Here is a 27745-nt window from a genome sequence, read left to right on the forward strand (position 1 = left end):
ATTGCCTTCCCTAATTACAAATCTTAGCTCCGCCACTGGTTGAACTTAGAGATTGAGAGAGAGAGAGAATGAGATTTGACAATGACGATGATATGAGTATTTATATCGGAGAGTTAACCAAGACATTAACACTTCACAACAATAATAAGAAAAACGACAACGACAATGTTAAAGCTTCATCAACAACTCACATCTCTAAACTGTTAGAAAATGCACACTATATTATATTGTCGGTTATTATTCTGTAAATACGTGTATTTTAGTTTTATTGTTATTAGTTTAGGATAATTACTTAATTAGAATAGATCTTATCGGGTAATAGGTAGTTCTATTATTCAGCTAATAATTAGCAGTCTGTTACTTTGTAAATCCCCTTTTGTACGCATATTTATTCCCGATTCTGGATGAATAAGATTTATCGAAGTTCTTCCTAAAACTTACATGGTCTCAGAGCCTATAATCTATGGAGAATTCGACTAGCCAAACAAACACAAAATCTCTCTCATCTATCTCGCAAATCGACTCATCCAATTCTTCTGTCTATTCGTCTATGCTCATCACTGGGCATAGATTAACTGGACGAAATTATATGGAATGGGCCCAATCTGTGAAACTTGCAATCGATGGGAGAGAAAAACTTGGCTATTTGACAGGAAAAATCAAAGGACCAAAAGAAGGAGATGATGGCTTCAATACCTGGAGATCCGAGAACTCACTGGTCATAGCGTGGCTGCTCAATTCGATGGAAGCATCAATCGTCAAGCCCCGACGGCAAAAGAAGTCTGGGACTCAGTCAGAGAGACGTACTCTGATCATGAGAATGCATCGCAGATCTTCGAAGTGAAGACCAAGCTGTGGCAATCCAGACAGGGAGGCCGAGACGTGACAACCTACTACAACGAGATGGTGGCACACTGGCAAGAGCTGGATCAGTACCACGACGATGTGTAGGAGAGTGCAACTGATTGCGCTCGACAGAAGAAACGCGAGGAGAATGACCGTGTTTATATGTTTTTAGCAGGTGTGAATCGTGGCCTCGATGAAGTCAAAGGAAGAATCCTCGGTAGACGTTCGCTGCCATCAATCCGAGAAGTCTTCTCAAAGGTCAGAATTGAAGAGAATCGAAGAAAGATCATGCGCCGTGGTGACTGTGAAGAACATGCACCGGCCGATTCAGTTCAAGAGACGTCAGCCTTGTAATTTGTGAGAGGGAACGAGGAGAAAAAGAAGCCATGGTGCGACCACTGCAAGAAACTGTGGCACACTCGAGAGACCTGCTAGAAGATCCATGGAAAGCCACCGGGGTACAAGACAAAGGCAGAGCGAGCTCTTCAAGCCTCTACATCGGAAACCCCTCAAGAGTAGCAAGTCGATTCCGCACAACTGCCATTCACCAAGGATCAGATAGAGCACCTCCTAAAAATTCTTAAAACCACACAAACACCTAGCCAAAATGTCCCTACGTGTTCCTTTGCACAAGATGGTAAAAATATTCCTACTTCTCTTTTAAGTTCTAAAACAAATAACACATGGATCATAGACTCTGGTGCTTCTGATCATATGACGGGAAATTCGAGTGTTTTTTGTTCCTATAAACCTTGTGCTGGAAATAGAAAGGCTAAGTTTGCTGATGGAAATTTTTCAGCAATCGCTGGAGTAGGGAAAATAAAATTATCAGATTCCTTACCCTTGTCTCAAGTCCTTCATGTCCCAAATTTATCTTTTAACCTTGTTTCTGTCAGTAAAATCACTAAAGACCTAAATTGTAGTGTTGAATTTCAGTCTTCGATGTGTCTTTTTCAGGAACTGGTTACGGGGAGGAGGATTGACAATGCTAAGTAACGTGATGGCCCCTATTTCTTAGAAGGATCGGACTCGAATAAAATAGGTCAAAAACCTTCTTGTTTTCATATTATTTCCCTTCCGAATGATAATGAAGTGTATAAAATGCATTTTAGACTAGGTCATCCTAGTTTTTTCTATTTAAAAAGATTGTACCCATCTCTTTTCATTAATAAAGATCCTTCTTCTTTCTATTGTGATATATGTGCTTTGGCAAAACACCATAAAAGTCATTATTCTACACGAAGATATTGTTAGGAATTCTTGCCCACGAGAAGATACTTATGTAAATTCTCGTTGAAATTATTAATAAAATAAAGTTTGACATTTATTATCTATTTGAATTGAAAGTGTTATTTCTTATTTAATGAGATTTATTAAACATTCATTATTCCATAGCCTCCGTATCTAACTGAGTCACGTGCTGGGCACCTGAGTTCGGGCGGTGTGCTAAAACATGGTCGATGACTGATATACGCCTGGAAAACTATATCTAAAGTCATATATGTGGAACACATGGGTGAAGGCTGATCACTATGTGGGAGCATTCTACACTTGTGGTAAGTGTACGACCCGGACAGGTCTTGGTGTAGATGTGTCGTTTAAGGACCGTTACGACACACTAACCGAGGCCACTATGATGGTCACAGTGAGACTTGATCTAAATCCTGAAGTGATCATGGACACTGGGTTATGTTACTGAGCTCTTTGACTCATTCGCTAAAAGGCTATTCATGCTAATCACAGCTTATGTCTTGGGAGTTTTCTCAGAGCATAATTCGAGTGGGAAATGATTTACAGATACGGAATCCAGCCTTCCTGAAAGAAGGTTAATGTTCTCTCACCTAAGGGTTGATTCCAGAACCGATAGATTGCGCGCACTTTCGAAGTAAGTAACGTTCGAAAGAATCTTTCGCTGGGAAATCAACAATGCTTAGGGCTGATATGTATCAAGAGAAGTATAACGGAAAAATTGACTTCTCTTGACACGAGTTGAACCTGGAGGATCTTGATCACGAACTGACTATATCAGTGGACACTCGTCACGATGAGTAAATATAATTCTAGTATAAAGGAGAGTTCAGTCTTGGCTTACAAGGTGGGGTATTTGACCAAGATTAAACGAATCGATGGAAAAAGAGAAAGGACTATTTCGTCTTTTTCATCGGATTTGTTAAGCTTCTATTACTAGGTCCATAGTCCCCGATTCGGCTCTGATAAAGGCGGATAAGAACTTTCGTATAATAATGTTTCATTATTAATCTCACTTGCTGTAATTGTGATTGACAGCATTAATTCTGGAAAACGGGTATTCGCATAATTAAATAAATATTTATGGTAGAATTGTTTATTTATTGTTTGATCAAGTAAATAAATAATTATTAATTATTTGTTTATTGTTGGACCAAGTAAATAAATGATTAATTGGGTTTTAAACAATTGGGCCTTGCACAAAATATGAAAATCGGATTTGGGAATTTCGGCATATGAGTTGCGCAAATCCCCCTTGGCCGTGTGCCTAAAATTCGACTTTTTTCAATATTGGTATTTACCAATATTTTCTCTTTAGTTGTTTAAATAAAGGAGAGAGAATAGTATAAGATATTGTCCTATATTTTCTCCTTATTTAAAGGAAAGTATTTAGGAGAATATATGAGAATATATTTAAAGGAAAATAATATATTCCCCTTTATTCTCTCACTAAATAATGTATTCTCTATTTAAATAGAGAATAATATCCCATAGATATTGATCTGATGGGCGAGAGAAAAAGTAGGATTCACTTGTTGAAATCCAATGGCCTAGATTTAATCAACTAGTGTGAACACAATAAAAGGAAATAAAATATTCTGGAAGATTCCATGACTATCTCCTTTTACTACTATAAATAGAGGTTCATGAGAAGGCAAAAATAAGCAATTATTTGGTAAAAATTTCGTGCATCCTAGCCTCTCCTTGGCCGTGCATCTGCCTCTCCCTCCCCTCGAAAATTCGTTTCCATTCTTAGTAAAATAAGAGAGAGATCTCGAAACACCTAGTTTCGTGATCTAGTGAGATAAAGACTGTGCTCACTCATCTTTCTTATTCGTCTCGGAGATTACGTTTCGGAAGACTAAGGTGTCATCACATCGAGTCATTGAAGTAGAGTCCCTTTATTTGATCGTGTGGAGGCTTGTACGTTCAAGACGAAAACGGATTGTGAAAGCTTTCAGTTCGTGAATCGAAAATCAATGTAAGTACTCGTTTACTCTTATTTCGGTTGCTTGACATATATGCTCTTGTATAATTTTTTAATTAACGTAAATCTAGATCTTGTCATATAATCATTGAATTAATTAGCTCATGATTAGCGTAATTAATTACTTTTCGGCATTAATATGGTTATATGGGAGAATCATCCCCGACAAGTGGTATCAGAGCTAGTCGATTTACTTAATTAATTGATTCGTTCATGTGATTAAATTTAATATGGTTTGAATGAATTTATATTTTGATATGAAGTTCATGCAATTCAATATATGATTATGTGTATTGTGATTTTTGGTTGATCGTAGAATTTTTGATTCTCGCTTTTCTAGATTTTTGTACACCCGAAATTCAAAGGGTATAGGTTTTTTTGTAAATCTTTTATTATTATTATTATTGTTGTAATCCGACGAGCGACGTTCATGATCACGATGATCGGCGAGAGATGAGACGGACAGACAATGAAGAAGCATGACGGACGAAGAAAGCCTCAACGACTACACCACAAGAAAACTTGTCACAAAATTTTGTGACAAGTTTCGGCCATCCTCTTCTTGCAGGGCCGCGCCCTCGTGGCGGCGGCGGTCCGGTGCAGCCTCAAGTCTAATATTGACCTAGGTCAAGATTAGAGGATTCCTTCGGGCCTCAGCCCGGAAACCCTAGTGGGCCCACGGGCCCACTCATTAAAAAAAATAAGTTTTTTAAATGTTTTATTTAATTAATTGTATAGGCTGAGCCCTAATGATTTTTATTTAAAACATTACAAAATAAATTATTATGATATCGATTTATTTTAAATGGGACATTGGAATTGACCCTTACTTAATTAATTTTTTCGATAAAAATTAGAAAAATTAAATAATTTGATATTGATTTATTTTTCTAAGGGACATAAGAATGAGCCCAATTGAATCCATGAGCCAATATGATTGGGCTCATCTTGATTTACTTTATAAGAGTCAATTAGGATGCGATCAACACAAATCAAACCATGCTTGCTATGCTTGTTTATTTAATTGCTTTGCCATGCTTGTATGCTATAACTTAGATCTTGTATCGTATGTTTATGGTTGTCATGGGCTTTCATTCATTAAAATTGTCTAATTGGATTAGGATAGTTATTTAATGAATGAGTCGGATCGGAGAGCTTTGTCACCAAGCCGATAAGAGGCTAAGCTGAGAGGTACTTAAGAAGACCTAGTGTCTCACCTTCTCTACTGGGAGCTTTTCCGTGAAGGAATACTATTAGGATAATCAAGACTAGAATGTCACAATTTTCCTAATCACTAAGCTATATCGAAACTTATTGTTTTTAAGGGTAGCTTAGAATCACTCGTGCTTTTAATATGATTTAGTAAACACGAGTGTATCACCTAGATTAAAGTTAATGCTAGGAAATTAAAATACTAAAAGTATATTGAGTCTTAGGCCTCCAACATTGACACAACACCGTGAGGATGAAAGATCCCCCGTGACCGGCGGTTTTCTAAACATGGTGGTCAGTTCCATTCGGAAGGGCTTTTCTTATTCCAATACCAAGGTTGTGTCTCTGACGATAGGTGGGAGGGTTGATCTCTGCGTGTACTAGTTACGCTAGTGCGTATGGGCTAGATTTCTTTCACTGAAATTTTGGGTCGACTCATGCATGAACCAACCGGTGGTTGCTCATGTGGCCAACGATTCCTATTAAAATGGTAGTTAGTGAGCATATTTATGAAAGTACATGTACTGTGATTGTTCACTAATCTGAGATGGTTCTCATTTTCACTAGGTGCACTCCGTTACGTCACCAGAGTGAAACGGACTGTGACTATTAGTCGAATGACCTTGGAATATAAAAAACTGGGTCTTTTAAATCTTTAGTATTTTCCCCCGTGCTTATGCATTATGTTTTTTTTATTTCCTAAATTTATATGATGAATGTTTTTCTTTTCAATAGTAATTTATGTACTTGTATTTTATTAATTTCAGCATGACTTCGAATTATGATCTCTTGAAGTATATTATGGATAACAAAATGAAGTCTGGTGAATGTGTAGTTCTCTATATGAGAAATATGATGGATTGGATGAATCTAGCCGCCTTTTGGGGCACAAAGATTGATGAGGCAACTGGGGTTGAAATCATTCTGAATTCACTCGCCGAGGAATACGCCGACTTTGTCATTTACTTTCGTGGTTTTGGCCCGGATTATAAAATGACGAAGTTTCAAAGCAAACTTCTTTCTTGGCGTGATGGTTTGATAGAGTATGCTTACCATCAGGTGCAACCGAGTTTGGCACCACAGCCTCGTCCACCTTCACCAGAAGATTTACCATTAGAGATTGTTCTCGTAATGGAAAGGCCATCACTTATAGTGATTCCTGATGATGATGACATCAGCCCTGAGTCGTGTGAAGGTAATGTACTGTTCACTCACTTACATGTATTAGAAGCATTATATGCCGGAGATTCTCTCTCGTCCTGGATAATTGATTCGGGGACAACTAATCATGTTTGTACAACCTTACAGGTGTTTGACTCGTGGGATGAACTGAGGGGAGACCAACTACAGCTTGGAGTGGGAAACGGAGAGTCCGTCACGGCTAATGCTTTAGGAATAGTTCGACTCCGATTTGGAAATAAATATTTGATATTAGATTCAGTTTATTTTATTCCTGGGTTCTGTAGAAACCTAATTTCAGTTTCTGAATTACTTAAACAAAAACTTTCTTTATCTGTGAATGAGAAAACTATGAGTTTCTTTAGATGGAAGATTAATATGTGATGCCTTATTATATAATGGTTTATATGTATTAACTCTGAAAATAAATGTTCATTTAATGCTGAAATGTTTAAAGTAGCTAAACCCACATCTAATAAGAAAATTAAACTGTCTAGTGATGAACAAACCTATTTATGGCAAAGACTTGGTCATATAAATATAAAGAGGCTAGAGAGGCTTTCAAGGCTTGGGCCATTGAAACACCTTCAAGTGGGAACTCTGCCTGTTTGTGAATCATGTATTGAAGGAAAAATGACCCAGCGATCTTTTGCTGGAAAAGGATTAAGAGCCACCGAACCTCTGCAACTTGTTCAGTATGACGTCTGTGGACCAATGAGTGAAGCTGCGAGAGACGGTTATGAATACTTCGTCACATTTACTGACGACTATTCTAGATATGGTTTCATTTACCTAATGCAACGAAAATCTGAAACTTTTAGTAAGTTCAAAGAATTTCGTGCTTGTGTTGAAAACCAATTATGTAAGGCTATTAAGACATTTCGATCGGATCGGGGAGGCGAGTTCTTAGACACTGAGTTCACCGATTACTTGTTTGAGCATGGGATTGAGTCGCAATTATCGGCTCTTGGTAACCCTCAACAAAATGGGGTTGCTGAAAGGAGAAATAGAACTTTATTAGACATGGTAAGATCCATGATTAGCTACTCTTCACTTTCAACATCTTTCTGGGGTTATACATTAAAGACTGTCATGTATATCTTAAATCAAGTTCCTTCAAAATCTGTATCCGAAACACCCAAAGTACTATGGAATGGAGCACCTGAAGGATTGCGTCACTTCCGTATTTGGGGTTGTCCCGCTCATGTCTTGAAAAAGAAATCGAGCAAGCTGGAACCAAGAACAAATGTTTGTTTCTTTGTTGGTTATCCAGAAGGGACAAAAGGAGGTATATTTTATGATCCTATTGATAGGAAAACATTCGTTTCAACTCATGCTACTTTTCTTGAAGATGATTATGTTAAAAGTCATAAACCTCGAAGTAAAATTATACTCGAGGAAACTGTTAGACCAACCCCGAAGACTAACGTCCAAGGGAATCCATCTCCACCTAAAATTGTTGTGAGAGTGGGAGATGAAGAAGAAAACACAAACGTTGGTCCAAGTGCTACACTGCCTCATCGTAGTGGGAGGGTCTCTAGAGAGCCCGACCGATATCTTGGTTTTGAAGCAAACGTCGTTGTCTTGGATGCGAACGACGACGACCCCGTGTCGTTTAATGACGCCATGGTCGACTTGGACAAGGAAAAATGGCTAGAAGCCATGAATCTAGAGATAGAGTATTTGCACTCGAACTCAGTCTGGACTCTTGTAGATGCACCCGAACAAATTAGACCGATTGGGTGCAAGTAGATCTATAAGAGGAAGAAAAGAGCTGATGGACAAGTCGAAACCTTATCTCCTGTAGCCATGTTTAAATCCATCAGAATTCTTATGGCCATTGCCGCTCATTATGATTATGAGATTTGGGAAATGGACGTAAAGACGGCATTCTTGAATGGCTATCTGGAAGAAGAAATCTATATGGCTCAGCCAGACGGATTCATAAAAGGGTCAAGAGCACAAGGTTTGCAAATTATTGAAGTCCATTTATGGACTCAAGCAAGCGTCTAGATCCTGGAACCAAAGGTTTGATGAGGTGATCAAGACCTATGGTTTCGAAAAAAACCTTTCTGAGCCTTGTGTTTACAAGTACACGAAGAAAGTAGTTGTTTTCTTAGTCCTTTATGTAGACGATATCCTCCTTATAGGAAGCGATATTAAAGTAATGTCTGACATAAAGGAGTGGCTGGCAAAGCAATTCCAAATGAAGGATTTGGGGAATGCTACTTTTGTTCTAGGAATCCAAATCATTCGTGATAGGAAGAACAAACTACTAGCTCTGTCTCAAGGTACTTATATAGATAAGGTACTTTCTCTCTTCTCGATGAAAAATGCCCATGGGGAGTTATTGCCAATTCGTTCATGAAAGTCACTACTACAAATACAGTTTTCCGGTGCGGATGACTTTTGGGTGCGATTTTCGCACCTAAAAGTCGCACCAAAAAGACTTTCATGTGCGAATAGTCGGACCCAAAAATCAAAGAAGCGCTGGAAAATTTTCGCGAATTTTTTTGAATTTGGGTGCGACTTGTCGCACCCAAAAGTGTGTTAATACTTTTGGGTGCGACTAAGTCGCACCTAAATGACCTAAATTTTTCCGCGGCCAAACTTCCCCCTTTTTTTTACAAATGTCATTGGGTGCGACTTTGTCGCACTCGAAAGTACTGACACAAGAAGTGGAGGATATGAGTCGAGTTCCATATGCCTCATCAGTTGGGAGTCTGATGTATGCCATGTTGTGTACTAGACCCGACATATGCTATGCAGTGGGAGTTGTTAGTAGATATCAGTCAAACCCTGGTCAAGAACATTGGATAGCTGTTAAGCATATCCTAAAATATCTTAAGAGAACTAGAGACATGATGCTTGTATACACAAGTAATGACTTGGTGATACAAGGATACACTGACTCTGATTTTCAGGCAGACCGTGACATGTTGAAGTCAACGTCTGGATCAGTGTTCACTCTCAATGGAGGAGCGACTGTCTGGAGAAGCATTAAGCAATCTAGTATCGCAGACTCTACTATGGAAGCTGAATATATTGCAGCTTCCGAGGCAGCCAAAGAGGCTGTTTGGCTTAAGAATTTCTTAGCCGAACTGGAGGTAGTTCCTAAAATGAACGAGCCTGTGCAACTCCACTGTGATACCACTGGAGCCATCGCAAACTCGAAGGAACCTCGCAGCCATAAGAGAGGAAAGCATATAGAGCGAAAATACCACCTTATAAGAGAAATAGTTCGAAGAGGAGACGTGACAGTCATGAAGATCTCGACGTTGGACAACATTGCGGATCCAATGACAAAAGGACTATCCGAACATGTGTTCGTGAAACACGTAGAAGGAATGAGCCTTAGATACATGCCATATCTTCTCTAGGTCAAAGTGGAAGATTGTTAGGAATTCTTGCCCACGAGAATATACTTATGTAAATTCTCGTTGAAATTATTAATAAAATAAAGTTTGACATTTATTATCTATTTGAATTGAAAACGTTATTTCTTATTTAATGAGATTTATTAAACATTCATTATTCCATAGCCTCTGTATCTAACTGGGTCACGTGCTGGGCACCTGAGTTCGGGCGGTGTGCTAAAACATGGTTGATGACTGATATACGCTTGGAAAACTATATATCTAAAGTCATATATGTGGAACACATGGGTGAAGGCTGATCACTATGTGGGAGCATTCTACACTTTTGGTAAGTATACGACCCGGGCAGGTCTTCGTGTAGATGTGTCGTTTAAGGACCATTACGACACACTAACCGAGGCCACTATGATGGTCACAGTAAGACTTGATCTAAATCCTGAAGTGATCATGGACACTGGGTTATGTTTCTGAGCTCTTTGACTCATTCGCTAAAAGGCTATTCATGCTAATCACAGCTTATGTCTTGGGAGTTTTCTCAGAGCATATTCGAGTGGGAAATGATTCACAGATACGGAATCCAGCCTTCCGGAAAGAAGGTTAATGTTCTCTCACCTAAGGGTTGATTCCAGAACCGATAGATTGCGCGCACTTTCGAAGTAAGTAACGTTCGAAAGAATCTTTCGCTGGGGAATCAACAATGCTTAGGGATGATATGTATCAAGAGAAGTATAACGGAAAAATTGACTTCTCTTGACACGGGTTGAACCTGGAGGATCTTGATCACGAACTGACTATATCAGTGGACACTCGTCACGATGAGTAAATATAATTCTAGTATAAAGGAGAGTTCAGTCTTGGCTTACAAGGTGGAGTATTTGATCAAGATTAAACGAATCGATGGAAAAAGAGAAAGGACTGTTTCGTCTTTTTCATCGGATTTGTTAAGCTTCTATTACTAGGTCCATAGTCCCTGATTCGGCTCTGATAAAGGCGGATAAGAACTTTCGTATAATAATGTTTCGGAAGACTAAGGTGTCATCACATCGAGTCCTTGAAGTAGAGTCCCTTATTTGATCGTGTGGAGGCTTGTACGTTCAAGACGAAGACGGATTGTGAAAGCTTTCAGTTCGTAAACCGAAAATCAATGTAAGTACTCGTTTACTCTTATTTCGGTTGCTTGACATATATGCTCTCGTATAATTTTTTAATTAACGTAAATCTAGATCTTGTCATATAATCATTGAATTAATTAGCTCAGGATTAGCGTAATTAATTACTTTTCCGCATTAATATGGTTATATGGAGGAATCATCCCCGACAGATATACTCCTACCTCTCCATTTACACTAATACATAGTGATATCTGGGGGGCGTTTAGAGTATCTACATTAACTGGAAAAAGATGGTTCATGACAATAATAGATGACCATACACGGGTTAGTTGGGTTTTTTTGTTGAAAGAAAAAAGTGAAGTTGAAACCATTTTTAAATTTTTTTTAACATGGTACAAATTCAATATAATGTGAAAATTAAAATGGTTAGAAGTGACAGCGGCCGAGAGTATTTTTCACACACTTTAAACAAGTTTTTTTGCCGAACAAGGGGTAATTCATCAAAGTTCATGTGTTGACACACCTTCTCAAAATGGCATAGTGGAAAGAAAAAATAGGCATCTTTTGGAAGTAACACGAGCACTTATGTTTTCAGCCAAACTTCCTAAATATCTTTGGGGAGATACACTTCTTCATGCCACATATTTAATAAATCGTATGCCTTCAAGAGTACTAAATTTTAAAACCTCTTATCAATGTTTTTCAGCAAAGCTTTCCAAACTCTCGGTCCATTCAATCAATTCCTTTAAAAAAATTTGGTTGCATTGTTTTCATAAAGAACCCGGATAGATCAGCAAGCAAATTAGACCCTAAAGGTAAAAAATGCATTTTCTTAGGTGTTTCATGAACTCAAAAAGGATATAAATGTTATAATCCCCAAACAAAAAAAATGTTTATCACAATGGATACAATATTTTTTGAAAATGAATCTTTTTTTGATGATCATGTTAAGGGGGAGAATAGAAATAGAAATTCTAATTGTCTAGAGTTTTTACATGAAAATGAGCAGTCTGAACATGAAAATCAGCCTGTACATGAAAATGAGCCGAAAAAAATGAGCCGAAACCTGTGTCAAATAATCTGGAGTCCGATGATGTCTCTATATCTAACTCTAGGATAGAATTCGAACAAGAAAAAGGTCATAAAGGAAAGGAAACCTGTGAAAAATTAGAATTTCTAGAACAACCTGATCTAAGTGTTGAGATTAATACACCTTCAAGATTACCTAGGGAAGGAAACACTCGGAAAATACTAAGTCCTTTTGACAAATTTTATAAGAGAAAGATTCAGAACCAAGAAATAGAGGAAGTCAACGTTCCTCCGGCAAGCCATGATGAACAAGGTACTGTTTTCAATGATTTTGAATTACCTATAGCTCTTAGAAAAGAAAAAAAATCTTGTGCTAAATATCCCATATCTGCCTATGTCACTAATGACCGTTTATCACTCTCCTTCTCAAATTTTACCACAAATGTCTCCTCTATCACTATTCCAACCAATATCCAGGATGCTCTATCTAAACCTGAATGGAAGGCAGCAGTTATGGAAGAGATGAGAGCACTTGAGAGGAATCAGACTAGGAGAATTGAAGAATTGCCCCGTGGAAAACCTAAAGTCGGCTGCATATGGGTTTTCACGCCAAAATTCAATTCAGATGGGAGTCTTGAGCGATACAAGGCAAGGTTAGTCGCGAAGGGCTACACACAGACACACGGCATCGACTACATGGAGACTTTTTCCCCGGTAGCAAAACTGAACACTATCTGGATCCTGTTATCAGTGGCTGCAAACTGCAAGTGGTCGCTCAACCAATTCGATGTGAAGAACGCTTTTCTCAATGGAAAGCTGGACGAGGAAGTGTACATGAGTCCACCTCCGGGTTTTGAAGGCAGATTTGGCTCGAAGATATGCAAGTTGGAGAAGGCGTTGTATGGACTCAAACAGTCTCCGCGAGCGAGCCTGGTTCGAAAGGTTTACTCAATTTGTAAAACGAGAAGGCTATAACTAGGCTCAATCTGATCATACCCTCTTTACAAAACACTTGAAGGAAGGAAAGATTGCAATTCTCATCGTCTATGTAGACGATATTATTCTCACCGGGGATGATCAAAGGGAGATAGAGGTGTTGAAGAAGAAATTGGGGAAGGAATTTGAGGTGAAAGACTTGGGCAAGATGAGATACTTCCTAGGAATGGAGATTGCGAGATCAAGACTAGGAATATCTGTGTCACAACGAAAGTACATTCTTGATCTTCTCACGGACACCGGAATGAGCGCTTGCAAACCCGCAGACGCTCCTATTGATCCTAATTTGAAGCTAGGAAAGATAAAAGAAGGGGTCCCGGTCGACAAAGCTCAATATCAACGTCTTGTAGGTAGACTTATCTATTTGTCACATACTAGACCTGATATCGCATTTGTAGTGAGCATGGTGAGCCAATTTTTGCACTATCTGTTCGAAGAGCATCTTGAAGCCACCTACAGAATTCTGCGCTATCTGAAGAGCTGCCCCGGAAAAGGTTTATTATTCAAGAAATGAGGTTGCAGAACAGTGGAAGCCTTCACTGACTCCGACTATGCTGGCTCGGACGTGGATCGCAGGTCTACTTCCAGGTATTGCACCTATGTGTGGGGTAATCTTGTCACTTGGAGAAGTAAAAAACAGAATGTGGTGGCTAGAAGTAGTGCAGAGGCTGAATATCGATCAATGGCCAATGGTGTGTGCGAGTTGTTGTGGATTAAAAGGGTTCTCGGAGAATTGAAGTTAGAGATAAATCTGCCTATGAAACTATTCTGCGACAACAAAGCAGCGATAAGCATCGCACATAATCCTGTTCAACATGACAGGACTAAACATATTGAGGTCGATCGGCACTTCATCAAAGAAAACCTTGAAGCTGGAATTATTTGTATTCCTTTCGTTATAACGAAGGAACAAACTGCAGATATCTTAACGAATGGGTTGTTTCGACAAGTGTTTGAGAGGATGATAGACAAGTTGGGCATGTACGATATACACGCACCAACTTGAGGGGGAGTGTAGAAAATATTGTCGGTTATTATTATGTAAATACGTTTATTTTAGTTGTATTGTTATTAGTTTAGGATAATTACTTAATTAGAATAGATCTTATCGGGTAGTTAGGTAGTTCTATTATTCAGCTAATAATTAGCAGTTTGTTACTTTGTAAATCCCCTTTTGTACGCATATTTATTCCCGATTATGGATGAATAAGATTTATCGAAGTTCTTCCTAAAACTTACATATTAAAACTCGTTACATGCTAATTAAGGAAAAATAACACATATATACCATATATTTTCGTAAAATGTCGAGTTTAACCTTTAATTTTAAAAAAATGTCGAGTTTAACATTTAATTTTAAAAAAAGTCGAGTTCATACATTCTGTTTAACTAAAATGACGAAATTATATTCTGAAATGGATAACAATGTCACAAATCTCCATTTCACTGATATTAACTCTTATATAAAAAATACAGAATCAAATCCAAACCAGTACCCTAACTTCCGAATTCCCAATTTTGAAATAAAAAAGCCTTAAATTGAAATTAAATAATAAAATCCATATCTCCCAATAGATAACTTTATTTCGTATTCGAATTGCAACTCTGATTTCTGGATTCTCTATTCGAATCTGTAATTCTGATGACTATCAACTATCAATTTTTACACATTTGGCGTTTTTTGTGTTCTTCACGATGAAGAGACTGTTATTTGTCTTTTAGTTTTTAGATAAATTACATATATGGCGGGAAAGAATAAAGATAATTAGTGTTTACATATAAATATTATAGCCGATGTGAATGAAAAATCAATAAAAAGAAGATTCGTGACACTGTTTTCTATTTCATGGTATAATTTTATCATTTTATTTAAACACAAAGTACGAACTCGACATTTTTTAAAACTAAAGATCAAAATCGACATTTCACTCAAACACAAGATATATATGTGTCATTTTCCCGCTAATTAAAAACATTTGATTTTGAACAAAAATGTACCTTTCTCTCTATGGGTGCTTTGGCTTTGATTTCCTTGAGCTTCTTAAAATATTACTCTTTGCTCTCTTCTGGACTTTGTGTTTTCGCAACTTTTTTCTGTTTGGGGTCGGGAGATTTGTTGTGTTTTTAGGGTATTTTTTTTAATGATTTGTCACCGTGTTTGAGAGTAGCTTAAATTTTTTTGCGTCCGTAGATAAAATAAAATAAAAATAAACACCCAACCTTGAAGAATAATAATGGTTCAGAACTTGGGAGAGTTACGAACTATAGTCTGATTGCCAAATCAGCCATTTCAGAAACTAGTTTCAAAATAGAAGTCTTTAAAAGGTAGTCACCCTAGTAACTTATCACACGGTAGCACATATATGAACAAACAAGTTTGAACTTGGTTAGCTTCCATGCATGAATTCCTCAAAAGTAATTGTGGACGGTTTAAAACTGAAGATACATGAGCATAATTGGGCCAATATGATATTTTGATTCCTCAGCTTGTTTGTGGAATCAAGAGTACCATCACAAAACAAAGAACCGCCATAACTTCTCTCCAAGCTTGGACGCTCACGGTAGCAAGGAAGTTGAGTTCATCAGATATAAATGATTGGTCATCGTCCATTACTAGCTTTCTTGCTTTATCAGTCACTGCGAATATCATATTCAGACAAAGGTTAGTAAGATTTGCATATTATCTTCGAATCTCAGTTTCCAATCGATGACAAAAGAAAAGGCGCTCATTACCTTCGTCCGTGTCAAGCAAGTGCTTCTCTGGCCTACGGCGTTCTTATGTTTCATTTGTCTAGATCGATGGCAAAATAAATCCCGGGACCACAAACGGGAATTTTTTTTTCTGCCGAATCCGAGTCTGCTTCTTTGTTTCTTTCTCCGTTCGAGATGCAAGAAGAAGCTTCCTCTGAACTGAGGTGGTGGAATGGAACAGTGGCAGTCACAAACAAAGATTCTATAAATCCACTCCGGTCCACCTCGGTTCTCAATGCCTGCACGCTTGCCAGCTGGGAAATGTGGGTCCCACAGTTTTAAAGCTCGAGTTCCAGCTGGCAAGGTGCAGGCATGGGCCCTGCCCCTCAACGGGGCCGGGCTATTCCAAAACTCGCATCAGGTTGTTGATGAGACTGCATAAAATAAAATAAAAAAAATAAAAACATGGTCAAAATCAGTGGCGTAACGTAATAAAAAAAACCCCATCCAAGATGCAAAATCCATTAAATGATAGTTGGCATATTATGGGCCTACACGTCATATCAAGCAATACATTTTCTTAAAACTCCTCCATAGATAAGAGCTGTTGTTTTCCAGCCAATACTATACCACTGACCAGTGGACAGGCTGTCCGTGCCATTTTATAGTTTCGTTTATCTCATCTCACTTGGCTTGATTTGAATACAAAGGAAGAAAGAACACCAAATTCTAATTAAGAGACACTAATCTGTTACAGCCAATTACTCAAATCCCAACATCCTCATAAGATGGGGACAGGCAAAAAGACTAAATATCTTATCTGCTGAAGTCAAACTTCTTGCGCTAGATGTATTAAAATAGATAAAAGAGAGATGTGGACAAAGAAGTAAATAAAGGTTGAACAAATATGACAGGTTGGTTATACTTAACTCAATCATGTCCAAAATGATAATACCTATTTAGTATTACTACACCTGAAAGGCTAGAGTAGGTCTATCATCACAATCACATAATGATAATCATTTGATGAACATAAGAGCTTTTGTTACGAAGTTCTACAAGTTGGAAATCAACTCTCAGCCTCTATAGAAATACAAAAACGCTCAGCAACAAATGTACACGAGGATGAAAATCAAAATGTTTCAAACCTGAGAAAAAGGTTGATGAACATGATCATGGGGATGAGCAAAAGGCACTCCAGGTCGCTGACAAGGGTACGGGGAGGAATGCATATACATGCCAGAAGTGGAGCGCGCACCAACATGGTTTGGGTTAAATTGGGCAATGAGGGTCTCGGGATGAGGATATGCCATTCCTGTAGGACCATTTGCCCCGGCCCATTGCCCGGGCATGTGTTGAGGAATCGGGCAAGGCTGAGCTTCGGATGGAATCATAGGCCTATGAGCAGAACCAAGCTGTGGAAATTCCGTGTTGTAGTTTATGGCAGGGGCGTACATCGGCTGGATGGTGTATGGTCCTCCGCTAAACCCAAATCCAGGATCAAATCTTTGCACATACCTGAAGATTTCGAGTGTTAACTCAGAACGAAAAAATCCGAGAGAGAGAGAGAGAGAGAGAGAGAGAGAGAGAGAGAGATACAATGCATAACTTACCTATCGTAGTTCCTGTTGTAATCGGGATCCTTACGGTCGATTTCACGATCGCGAAAGATAGCTACCCTGTTATTTGGTCTGTAGTTGTATCTACCAACTGGCTCCTCTACCCTATTTCTAGCTGTTCTACCACTACTGTTTGAGGAATCAATAAATCCCCTAGCCGAGCTGATTTCAGATACGCCAACTACAGATCTTTCCTCCATTTTTGGGACCCCCAACGATCCATGATGATGCGAAGTATCTTGGACTCTCGGCACGTTATCTGATCTCCCACTATCACCACTGCTCGAACTATTACCGGAGAATATTCGAGCACGGGCCTTGTTATACTCCTCTTTCCTCTCTTCAACACTTCTAGAACTGTTACCCTTTGACGAACCGGAGTTTCCGTTGCCAGAATTCGGGAACCTTTTCTGTGGCCTCTGCTTGATTGCAACTTTAGTGACACTAGTTTCTTCGGAAGGTAAATTAACAGGGATGTCTGCAAGGCGGATGAGAGGAGGTCGACACTCGGCTGTTTTTCGGACGATTATTCTGGAACCAGAACCATCGGGAAAGTTGTTGTCCAGCAAAACCATCGACTGAAGCGAGTAATGTTGTGCCACGCGGTGCGCAGCTAATCGTAAGTACGAAGTAGGCAATTGCTGAAACTCTATTTGCTGCTGAGAAGGGTCGCGGATAAACTTCTCAACATCTTGCTCCATCCTTAAAACTGCGACAAAGAAAAAGAAAAAAACCGTAATTCAGTAATCGTACTTAAATGTCAACTCAATAAGACACCAATGTGTCACATATTTGAAAATGAACTTCCATGGTTAAAAGCCCAACTAGAAAACTGTAAAAAAAAAAATATCACAGCCTTTGGCCACAATCAGCAATAGCCCAAACAGCGTCCATGGTTGCATAAACATATCCACACAACTAGCCCCACGAGGTCAGCAACCCAATTTGTCATTAATTATCCTTGACATTGAAATATACCAAAGCACATTAAGAACGATTCTGCTCAAAACTGTAAAAGATCCAAAATTGAAAGGTGTATGTGAGAGCGAACAAAGGTCGAACTTACGCTTCAAAATTTTACCCACAGATAGCTAAGACAGCTTAAAATTCACAAATACTTGATCTAGTCGTAACGCCAAAAAACAAAGACGTTACTAAAACAAAGACATACTACTAAAACCTGACAAAAATCCAATAAGCAAAATACCCTTCGCTTCTTTTATTAATATAGCGAAGCACTTACTGGATAATCTCTCCCTAGGGTTTTCCAACGCTTCGCGAAGAAATTGGTCGACCTGACCAACAACATCCTCCAAATCCTTCTCTCCCAAGCCGCCGAGATCAGTTAGAGAAGAATCGGAGGCCAAAGCAGAACTTGAAGCTGAAGCTGAAGCTGAAGCCGGAGCGTCGTTGGGCTTGGAGAGCATCAATCGGCTCACGGACTCTTCCAAATCAGCGACCTCCCACGACTCCGGGGCTCCGAGATCCTCCGCCGCAGAGCCCTCCATAGTCGATGCTTGCTCTGTTATCTAATTAATCTTTTTTTTTGTTATCCCGAAAATAGGGAACCGTGATCGCTAGGGACTGAGTTGAAGAAGAAACAAAACATCAAAGGATAGTTCGCGAATTGTTATAAACCCTATAATGCATAACTTGGGGATTGGATTTCCATGTGAATTCGGGGAAGAAGAGAGTCGGGTTAGGGTTAGGGTTTGATAGTTTAGAAGATAGAGAGATACAGAGTCAGACGAAAAGATCACAATTTAATTTTTTTTTTTTTTTTTTTTTTGAGGGTAATCACAATTTAATTTTAGACGACGATGTGTAACTTTCTTTTTATTTTCTCTTGATTTTTTTTTTCTTTGTGTGCCGCCCACTAGACGTGGGCTTGAGATATTCTATGCCTCTTTTTTTTTTTTCTCTTTTTTAAAGAACCTTGTGTTCGTCTTCTTTCCGCTATTCCAAAGATTAAAATACATATTGATGGAGAAATTTCATTAATTGAGCTTAAAATTGGATTAAATATCTAACTTATACCTTAACTTAATGAAATATCTTAAAATTGACTTTTGAGTCAAAAGCAGACAAAAATACCCCTAGACCATATTGACCGTTTGAACACTTTAACATTTCGTTTTCTCTCTCTCTCTCTCTGTCTCTCTTTACCTCACTCGAAAAAAACGAAATCAAACCCATACGATCTCATACGACCATATACGAGTCCATACGAGGTTATACGAGTCCATACGAGCATATACGAGTTCATACGAGCTTATACGATGGCGCACGATGGAGTTTCCGACGACGGTGGATTTCAAAAATCCCGAGCTTCAAAACCAAGTAAAAAGGTAAGTTTTCATCTAATTTCTTATTAAACTTCATTGAAAATAGTTAGAATAGGGTTTAGGACTTAGTTATTACTGATTTGAGCTGATTTGGGTCGGATTTAGAATGTTAGGGTTTGAAATTAGGGTCAGTGTATGATAAGGTTGATGCATCGTACGATGTCGTACGATGATATTCATACATCTGTACGATGTCATACGATGTCGTACGATGTTGTACGATGGGTTTAAGAATTTTCTAAAAAAAAAAGTACTTGTACGATGTCATACGATATCATACGATGCCATACGATATCTTTTTACTTAGTAACACGTGACTCACACGTGAAAATATAACTGACGGAACGTGACCCAACATAGACGGCAGGACCAATCTGTAACAAACATGAAGATTATGGAGAAAATATCGATATTTTAAAGACCGGGGGCATGTTGTCACACGTGCTATAGTTCAGGTGGCAATCTTGTCATTTATTCTATAATTAAATATAAAAAAGAAAAAAAATATATAATTCTTAAATATAAAAACCTCGGTGATGTTCTTCAAACTCTTGTAACTTGTAAGTGTAAGTGATACCTGTACGATTAGAAAACCCTCTAGCCGTCGCTCCCAATTGCTCGCCTTCTCCCACCATCTCATTGTCACGACCACCAGGTGATGTTCGAACTCTTATTTTCAGTTTTTCATTTTATTTTGTTGATTGGTATTGCTTTAATTCCCTATTTCATAGCGAAAATATATAATTAATGGGTTTTTAGTTTATGTAATTTGAAATCGTCTAAAATTCAAATTCCGTTTTTGGCAAAGTCTAATCAAGAATACCAGGTAGAGCAGTCCCGGGTCCCTGATTTTAGGCTTAGATGATGGTTTTTGTTCGTGTATTTGGATTTTGGGGGATTTTGTCCTGGGTTTTGACTTAGAAGTTTAGGGTTGCGTTTTTCTTAGTTGAAACTGAATAAAAGTAAATGAAAAAGGAAAAAAAGTCTTTATATCAAGTCCAAATCTGCAAAGTGGTGTTCAAGCAAGGTAATTCACGTAATAAAAAAATCCCAGCAAGGCATTTTCCAGACCTAAAACGCACGTTACTGAGGCGTTTTACCGTTTCCACGCCTCAGTATGTACGTTTTTAACGTTTTTTAAAACCTTGGCTTCGTGCTGAAATGAAACCATGGTTTTGGGGGGTGGTTTTGAATTGTTGATGATAATTATATATATATATATATATATATATATATGTTTTTCAGGGCAAGAAAATGGGAGGTCTCAAGGGCCTTTGCTCATTCAAGGGTAAGACATTCTCTCACTTCTTTGTATTTTCTTTTATGAATATTGTAATTGGCTGCTACTTGTTCTTCTCTGCATTGTAATGAAACTGAAGCTATTCAATTAAGAAAGCTTCAAAGCATTAATATTGTATTTTCCAGCCAATTCTTTGTAACAGTAACTTTCATGTAAGAGGAAGAAGATATACTTGTCTGGAAAAAATGCTTTGAAAACCCACCGATCATTGATGTTTACGTGTAACTCAGAATTCCCATTTAACTTGCAGCGAAAACCGGCGGTAGAAACAACCAGGGACGCATTACGAGCTTCCACCGCGGTGGCGGAGCAAAGAGGCTGCAACGGAAAATCGACCTGAAGCGAAACACGGCTTCCATGGGAGTCGTGGAGAGCGTGGAGTACGATCCGAACCGGTCGGCCCGGATCGCCCTCGTGCGTTGGATCGGAGACATGCAATTCCCGCTGAAGAAAGAATCGAAAGAATCACGAAAACCGGCTCCGGTGCGCAAGGCCGTCGATCTTTCCGCGGCCAACATCCGAGGCATGTTCTCGTTCTCGTCGATGCCCGGGATAAGGATCGTGGACGAGCACCAGAGGAACAAAACGCACCCCAAGGACGTGTTTTACTCGGCGTTCTCGGCCAAGGGAAAAGAGCCAGCCCCGCTCGCGCTGCCGAGGATTGCCACGGCCGGCGCTGACCCAGCTTTCGTAGCGATGCGAGTGGCGAGACAATTCGCGGGGAACGACTCTTCCGCGGATGTTTGCGAGGTTCGAAAGTGCATTCCCAAGGATAGTGTCTTTTGGTCTCACAGAATCAAACCCAAAGCGGCACTTTCGTGGCACAGTTGTAAGCAGCGAGAGACCTTTGGGCTCGTTCCGCCTAAACAACCCGCAACTCCTCCGAAAACAGTTTATTGGGTATGCCTTCACACTCTTACTTTTTGAAATCTGTGCTAAGTTTCTTACACCAAATTATGGGCACAAGAAATTGAAAACAGAGTGTCAAAATGGTTTATATAAATTCGTCTCTCTGATTTCTACCCTCAGTTTTTCGGATCTAAGAGTGCTTTTTTCCTTGCGCTTTTTACTACTGCAAGTAGTCCTTTAGTAACAAGGCATTTTGGTCCCTGAACGGTTTTTCTAAGAGAATGATTCTAAAATGAGTGATTATGAAGCATTTTACTCTTTTTCAAAAGAAACCAATTAATTTATGAAACCCGAAACAATCAATAAAATGTTAAGTAATTTTGGATTGTTAGAGCTGGATTGTGCTTTAATGATTTTTTTTTTTAATTACAAAGTTATATAAGTTCGTAAATGTGTTTTAAATTATAGGATTTCATTAAATCAATAATTTTATGAAAATAAATACCATGCTACGAAATCAATAGCTTTTGGATCTTTTTATTTGTAAAATTAATGACCAAATTTTCCTCGCACAAAGTTTAAGGCTATATGTGATGACAAGTATTTTTTGTTCAAGTACAGTAACTTTATTTAAGTCTTGGCATATGCACTATTAAGAATTTATGTTTGAAAGAGATACTTCCTCGGCTTCATGCTAAAATCATATCACAACTATTGTGTTCACAGGTGGGAGGCAAGTAGAGCAACAGACTAGTCGGGGACGATGATGTATCAGTGACTGTGATGGGTTAGCGAATAAATTCTTCATTTGCGTAAGTGAGCCATATGAATATTGTATCGCTCACAAGTGGCCGGGAATTTCGGCTGAGGCCAAGTTTTTTGAAGCTTATAAATGAATTTTTACCTTGAAGATCTGATATAAAGTTTTATTTCTATTAGATCGAGTCGTAATTGCTGGACTGAACATTTTTTTACTTCTTCTTTCAAATGTATGTAGGGAGTTTGTTTGGGATGGCTATTTGTTACTTATTTCAACTTTTGTGCCTCAAATTTTCAAGACTGCATGCTCGATTAATAGCAATAATATGTGGTGGACCGGTTATTCTTTCCGACTCAATTTTTTTTAGAAGAGAGACGCTTTACTCTTGCTTTGTACGAAAGACAACTTTTCCCATCCATGTCTATAAATCATCTTTTTAATCTTACGTATGAAGCATGTGATAAATATCATACTCCCTTGTCCGAAACATGTCTAGGACACAAAGTTGAGACTCGTAGTTGAAATCTAGCTAGGGTCGAAACTTAGAGCTAGAAGTCAGTGCAAGACCTAGAGCCGAAACTCGACTTGGGGCTTGAAGCTGAAACTTTTGCTGTAACTTAGAGTTGAAACCCGACACTAGTTGGGGTGAGTCAGGTGTCAAGAGGCATTACGTGCTTTCTCATGGTCATCGTCTCTATCTAGCATATAGCATAACAATTTTCAGTTGGTCGAGTATGAATCATCGCCTAGAGAAAAAGGATAACGTCATTGGACCAACAAAAACATGAGATTGAAAATTTAATTAACAACATTCGATTGAAATTGTCCATGTGTTAAGTCGTTTACGCCTGATTTTATTAGAGAAAATCACCAACTATATTACTAGATAGTTTATACGTTCACAAGTAAAGACTTTGTTTTTCATTACATGTAAGTCACCTAATATAACCATTTTGATTGTAAGTTGATCAACGGATTAATACTTTTTTACGAAAAATTTGTAGAAAATAATAACACAATTTTTTTTATATCAGAATAAAAAATTCGAAAAATATGACTCGTATGACCAAAATATCTTTGAATACCAAATTAATTACGAAAATTATGATTCTATATTCTAACTCAACGCCGCGCAATATCTTGTTTAGCCATTAATAACATAGTCTCGATCAAACTAGTCATATTTTTTTTCTTCTTCGATTTTTTTACATTTTTCGAATAGAAATTGAATTTGATATGTTTTAATCATATTTTTAATATATTAAAATGGTTAATAATTATTTTCGTCCATGCCTTGATAGTTTACTAAAAAAAATGACACGTCGTTTCAGAACTGAATAGTCGACTCGAGGGCAAGAGAGAAGTTTTCGTTCCTCTCCAATTGTACAGTTGGAAAACTAAACAGAGAAATCTCAAGCTGAAAGAAAGAGAGAGAGAGAGAGAGAGAGATGAAGGGGTTTGGAAGATTAGCAGAGCGAGCGATTTCTCACAAACCGTGTCGTATCACACAAACTCTTCTCACACCTAGGATAAACCCTCGGCCTCTTATCGCTCGCCGACCGTTCTTCTCCGCTTCTTCTTCTTTAACGACGCGACAGAGAACCGACTCAAAATCGCCACCTTCGCTGCCCCATAAATGGGGATTCCTCGCTGGTCAGTCATTCAATTAGATTTCTAGTTGTTTTTGTTTCGGTCGAATTTTGGAATGAGCATTATTATTGTGTGTGTGTTTCAACAGTGCAAAAGAGGACGATGTTTATTCAAACGCAAACGACGCCGAATCCATCGTCGTTGATGTTCTACCCTGGGAAACCCGTAATGGAAGTCGGAAGCGCCGATTTTCCCAACGCTCGCTCCGCCATGAACTCGCCGCTCGCCAAAGCCCTCTACGGCATTGACGGTGACATTTTTGCACTCTAAGTGTTTGATAATTTGCCTGTTAGAATTGAAATCGGAGAACGGTTGCATTGTATTTCACTTTTGTTCCTGTGTGATTTGACATATATGCTCTTTTAAGTTTTTCTTGCCATCTGTTCGTTGGTTGCTTATTATTTGAGCGTAGACCTCTCTTGCCTACTTATTGAACTGAAATTGAATTTTTTTAATTTACTGATATGGTACACAACAGATTATTGATCAATTGTGTGCAATCAAATATTTGTTCCTTATATTGCGTGACCCAAGTGAAATTTGGATTGATTAGGCTCTCGGTTTAGTTATGGTCTTCATTCAATTTTTATAAAATAAGAAAATAAAAAACGATCTCTTAATTAATTTTCAAAGAACGAGGTAATTCTAAATATTTGCCTAATACATATTATTTATTTTTGTAACACAGGCATTACCCGTGTTTTCTACGGATCAGATTTTGTTACTGTGACAAAGTCAGAAAATGCTTCGTGGGATTTACTAAAGCCTGAAATCTTTGCTGCAATAATGGATTTTTATTCTTCTGGAGAGGCTCTCTTTATGGACGCCGAAGCAGCTGCGGCAAAGGACACAGCTATTCATGAAGTATGTTTCTTTCTTTAGCTTAATTGATCAAGTTTTACCCTTTTCATTGTTAGCCTGTCGATGCTAAATTTCATGACCAATTCGTTCAAATTGAGATAAACATATCAAGACCATACCATAAAGATGGCGGTGCATCGACATTGAACTACTTTTGCGTTTATGATATTTTTTCTGACGAATACAGACCTGTGAGGATTTAGAAGGATAGAAGGATGTAACTTGTTCAACAACTTAATTTGAGTGCCTGGAAATCTGAATAATGCTGATTGTTGGGACTTGAGTTTTGAAGGGTTTAGCCATCGATTATTTCTTCTCAGGAAGTGGTCAATATAGTGACAGTTTTTAGGATAAGGGAATATAGGAATTAGTAGATAAGTAGGGGTTGAATATGGTATAGTTAGAATTTGCTGGTCAATAAATAGGAACTATTATGATTTAAGAAGGGAAAACTGATTGTAATAAATTTGTGTGGCGTGGAAGAAATTCCTTTTTAGGAAAGAGCAGATTTCTCAAAAGTCAGGAAACTATCTATGTAATCCGTTTATCCTATTTTCTCTTAATAAAAACGAGTGAGGTTAATCAGCTTGGAATGGCTAAAATAAAAATTAAATAAACAAAAGAAACTTAGGGTTGAAATCCCCCTCTTGTTGGAAGTTTATCATGGGTACTGCTAAATTGCAATAGCCATTATCAATACTAAGTATATTATTTCAGATGCGTTAGTGCAGTGATGCTTATAACCTGTATTATATGATTCCCTCCAGTGTCTGAATACAAGAGACTCCATCGCAAACGATCTAATTTTCCTACTTGATTTGCGTCAGTTGATAAAACGGAGGAATAATAACTCAGTGCTGTTCAACATTGCAGGATGATTCGGAAACTGTAGCGATGATCAAGGAACTATTGGAAACCCGTATTCGACCGGCTGTGCAAGATGATGGTGGTGACATCGAGTACAGAGGATTCAATCTGTATGTTAATTTTGTGAACTTTTTTTGCCATAGCACTGTTCTCTCTCTTTTTTTATTTATTTTTTTTTTTTTTTAATAATCTTTTGATATTTTTTAAATCTTTTTCTTTTGTATGTAGAGACACTGGAATAGTTACCTTGAAAATGCAAGGAGCGTGTAGTGGCTGTCCAAGCTCCTCGGTAACCCTGAAATCCGGCATCGAAAACATGCTTATGCATTACGTACCCGAGGTGCGAAAATTGATGATACTAGGATAACACAATATTCTAAATGTATTATTGAATTACACAATGAGCGTAGAGTCAAGTAAGATTAATAAACTGTTTTACATGCTTGGTAGCACAATCGCGATTTAAAAAAAGAAAAAAAAACGCTGTCACTTTTTACAGGTGCATTTTGTATTGGTGGCCACATGAAAACAGTTAACGTGATAACGGAAATAGAACTTTGACACGTAGCATATCAGTAATTGTTGGAAATAATCATCTTATCTTGTATACAGTTTCTGAAATAATCATCATATCAAAATCTATGCATTTACAGGTCAAAGGTGTAGAGCAAGAATTCGATGATGAAGATGATAATGCTGCAGCGACTGGTCAGGTGGATTAGGATATTTATATACTTTTGTGTACAGGAGAAACGTAAGTTGTTTCTGGCTGAGTTTTTGTTAAATTATCGACGGAGACAAAGTGACCTAGAAAGAAGATAAGAGTAAGTTCACGAGCTTTATTAATAATACGTGAAGAATCTCATCATTCTATAGACAATCTTTTGTTCTTACAAAGTCTGACTGCCATTTCTTGTGTTTAACACTGAATGAATAATAGAGGCAATTGGCTGGGCTAGGTTTTTTGCTTCGGTTGTATGTTTCTTCTTTCTTTGGTTCTATGATGCTTTTGTTAATTTAAGATACATTTTAAAGCTTTTTATTGTATAATGTAAATTTTACAGCAGTTAAAATACTATATTTATGCTAATTATATGAAACGATTCATTAATAAAAAAAAAGTAAGAATAAAATATAACCATAGTTTGTCTTATCATTTACTCTCGTTAACGATTTCTCAATGGTAATCTTGTAACTATTGATAAGCTTTAGATTGATTTGGTTGTAATCACCAAATAACTCTTTTTTTCTTGATTTTTTTTTTTCTGAACCCCTATGTTTTTCACAATGATTTCCTTCCTTTTTGGTTCAAATCCCCTACACGTAACTTTTTTATAGTACATCATCTTTCCGAATTTTCTATGGTACAAGACGGTATGGTGGTAAATGTAATTATGTAACAAAACTATGTTAAATCCCTTGCTGTATATCACTTGATTTGCCTCTGCATCAACCGGAATCTTAATCGATAACAACAATAATTATTAAAAAAATAAGAGTCGCGGAAAACACTTGCAGTATAGTAGACTTTTTGGATAGTGATGTGAGGATATTGATGTTATGAATAAGGCCGTTCTATGGCTGAAATGTTTGTCTTATTTTTCTTTGGGGGTGCATACAAAGAAAATAGAGTACCGATTCAATGAATTACATACAAATTGGAGTTGGAAACTTTATGAGCGATTTTCAGCGGAAGAAAAACAATTCACAAAAAGAAAACGGATGTTGAACTTAAAACTAAAAAAAATATTATATAAGAAGGCACAATCAGGGGCGGAGCTACGTGGGGATCAGCAGGTGCACGGGTCCCCACTGGC

General features: G+C 37.9%; 3 protein-coding genes and 1 pseudogene across 4 annotated transcripts in view; 3 read left to right on the plus strand and 1 right to left on the minus strand.

Annotated features, from left to right (window-relative positions):
- The window catches only part of LOC149378918 (Nucleic acid-binding, OB-fold-like protein), a 99700-nt gene extending 76793 nt beyond the window's left edge, over positions 1-22907 (plus strand). The window contains exons 2-5 of one of the 2 annotated variants that reach the window (XM_089602317.1): positions 20274-20296; positions 20887-20929; positions 21192-21841; positions 22517-22907. In XM_089602317.1, coding sequence (XP_089458443.1) covers positions 20896-20929; positions 21192-21841; positions 22517-22531 — 699 coding nt within the window. In that variant the 5' untranslated portion in view covers positions 20274-20296; positions 20887-20895 and the 3' untranslated portion in view covers positions 22532-22907. Of the gene's footprint in view, positions 1-20191; positions 20297-20886; positions 20930-21191; positions 21842-22516 lie in introns of those variants that run through there. The other variant, XM_089602316.1, reaches the window with a different exon arrangement.
- LOC149378924 (secreted RxLR effector protein 161 pseudogene) lies at positions 9160-9852 on the plus strand (annotated as a pseudogene).
- LOC149378925 (uncharacterized) lies at positions 15179-19061 on the minus strand. The gene is made up of 5 exons (XM_089603088.1): positions 18540-19061; positions 17291-18005; positions 16826-17195; positions 15720-16111; positions 15179-15623 (listed from the first exon to the last, which is right to left on the minus strand). The coding sequence occupies exons 1-4, from the start codon at positions 18802-18804 to the stop codon at positions 16064-16066; spliced, it is 1398 nt and encodes a 465-aa protein (XP_089459214.1). The 5' UTR covers positions 18805-19061; the 3' UTR covers positions 15179-15623; positions 15720-16063.
- A 992-nt stretch (positions 22908-23899) lies between the features above and the next one.
- Positions 23900-26953, plus strand: NFU4 (NFU domain protein 4). Its single transcript, XM_089602369.1, has 6 exons — positions 23900-24203; positions 24289-24450; positions 24889-25064; positions 25935-26038; positions 26157-26268; positions 26582-26953. The coding sequence occupies exons 1-6, from the start codon at positions 23999-24001 to the stop codon at positions 26648-26650; spliced, it is 828 nt and encodes a 275-aa protein (XP_089458495.1). The 5' UTR covers positions 23900-23998; the 3' UTR covers positions 26651-26953.
- Positions 26954-27745: the final 792 nt, after the last annotated feature.

Source organism: Urtica dioica, chromosome 12 (assembly GCF_054948205.1).
Source record: "Urtica dioica subsp. dioica isolate 48M chromosome 12, U.dioica_male_clone48M_v1_H2, whole genome shotgun sequence".
Lineage (NCBI taxonomy): Eukaryota > Viridiplantae > Streptophyta > Magnoliopsida > Rosales > Urticaceae > Urtica > Urtica dioica.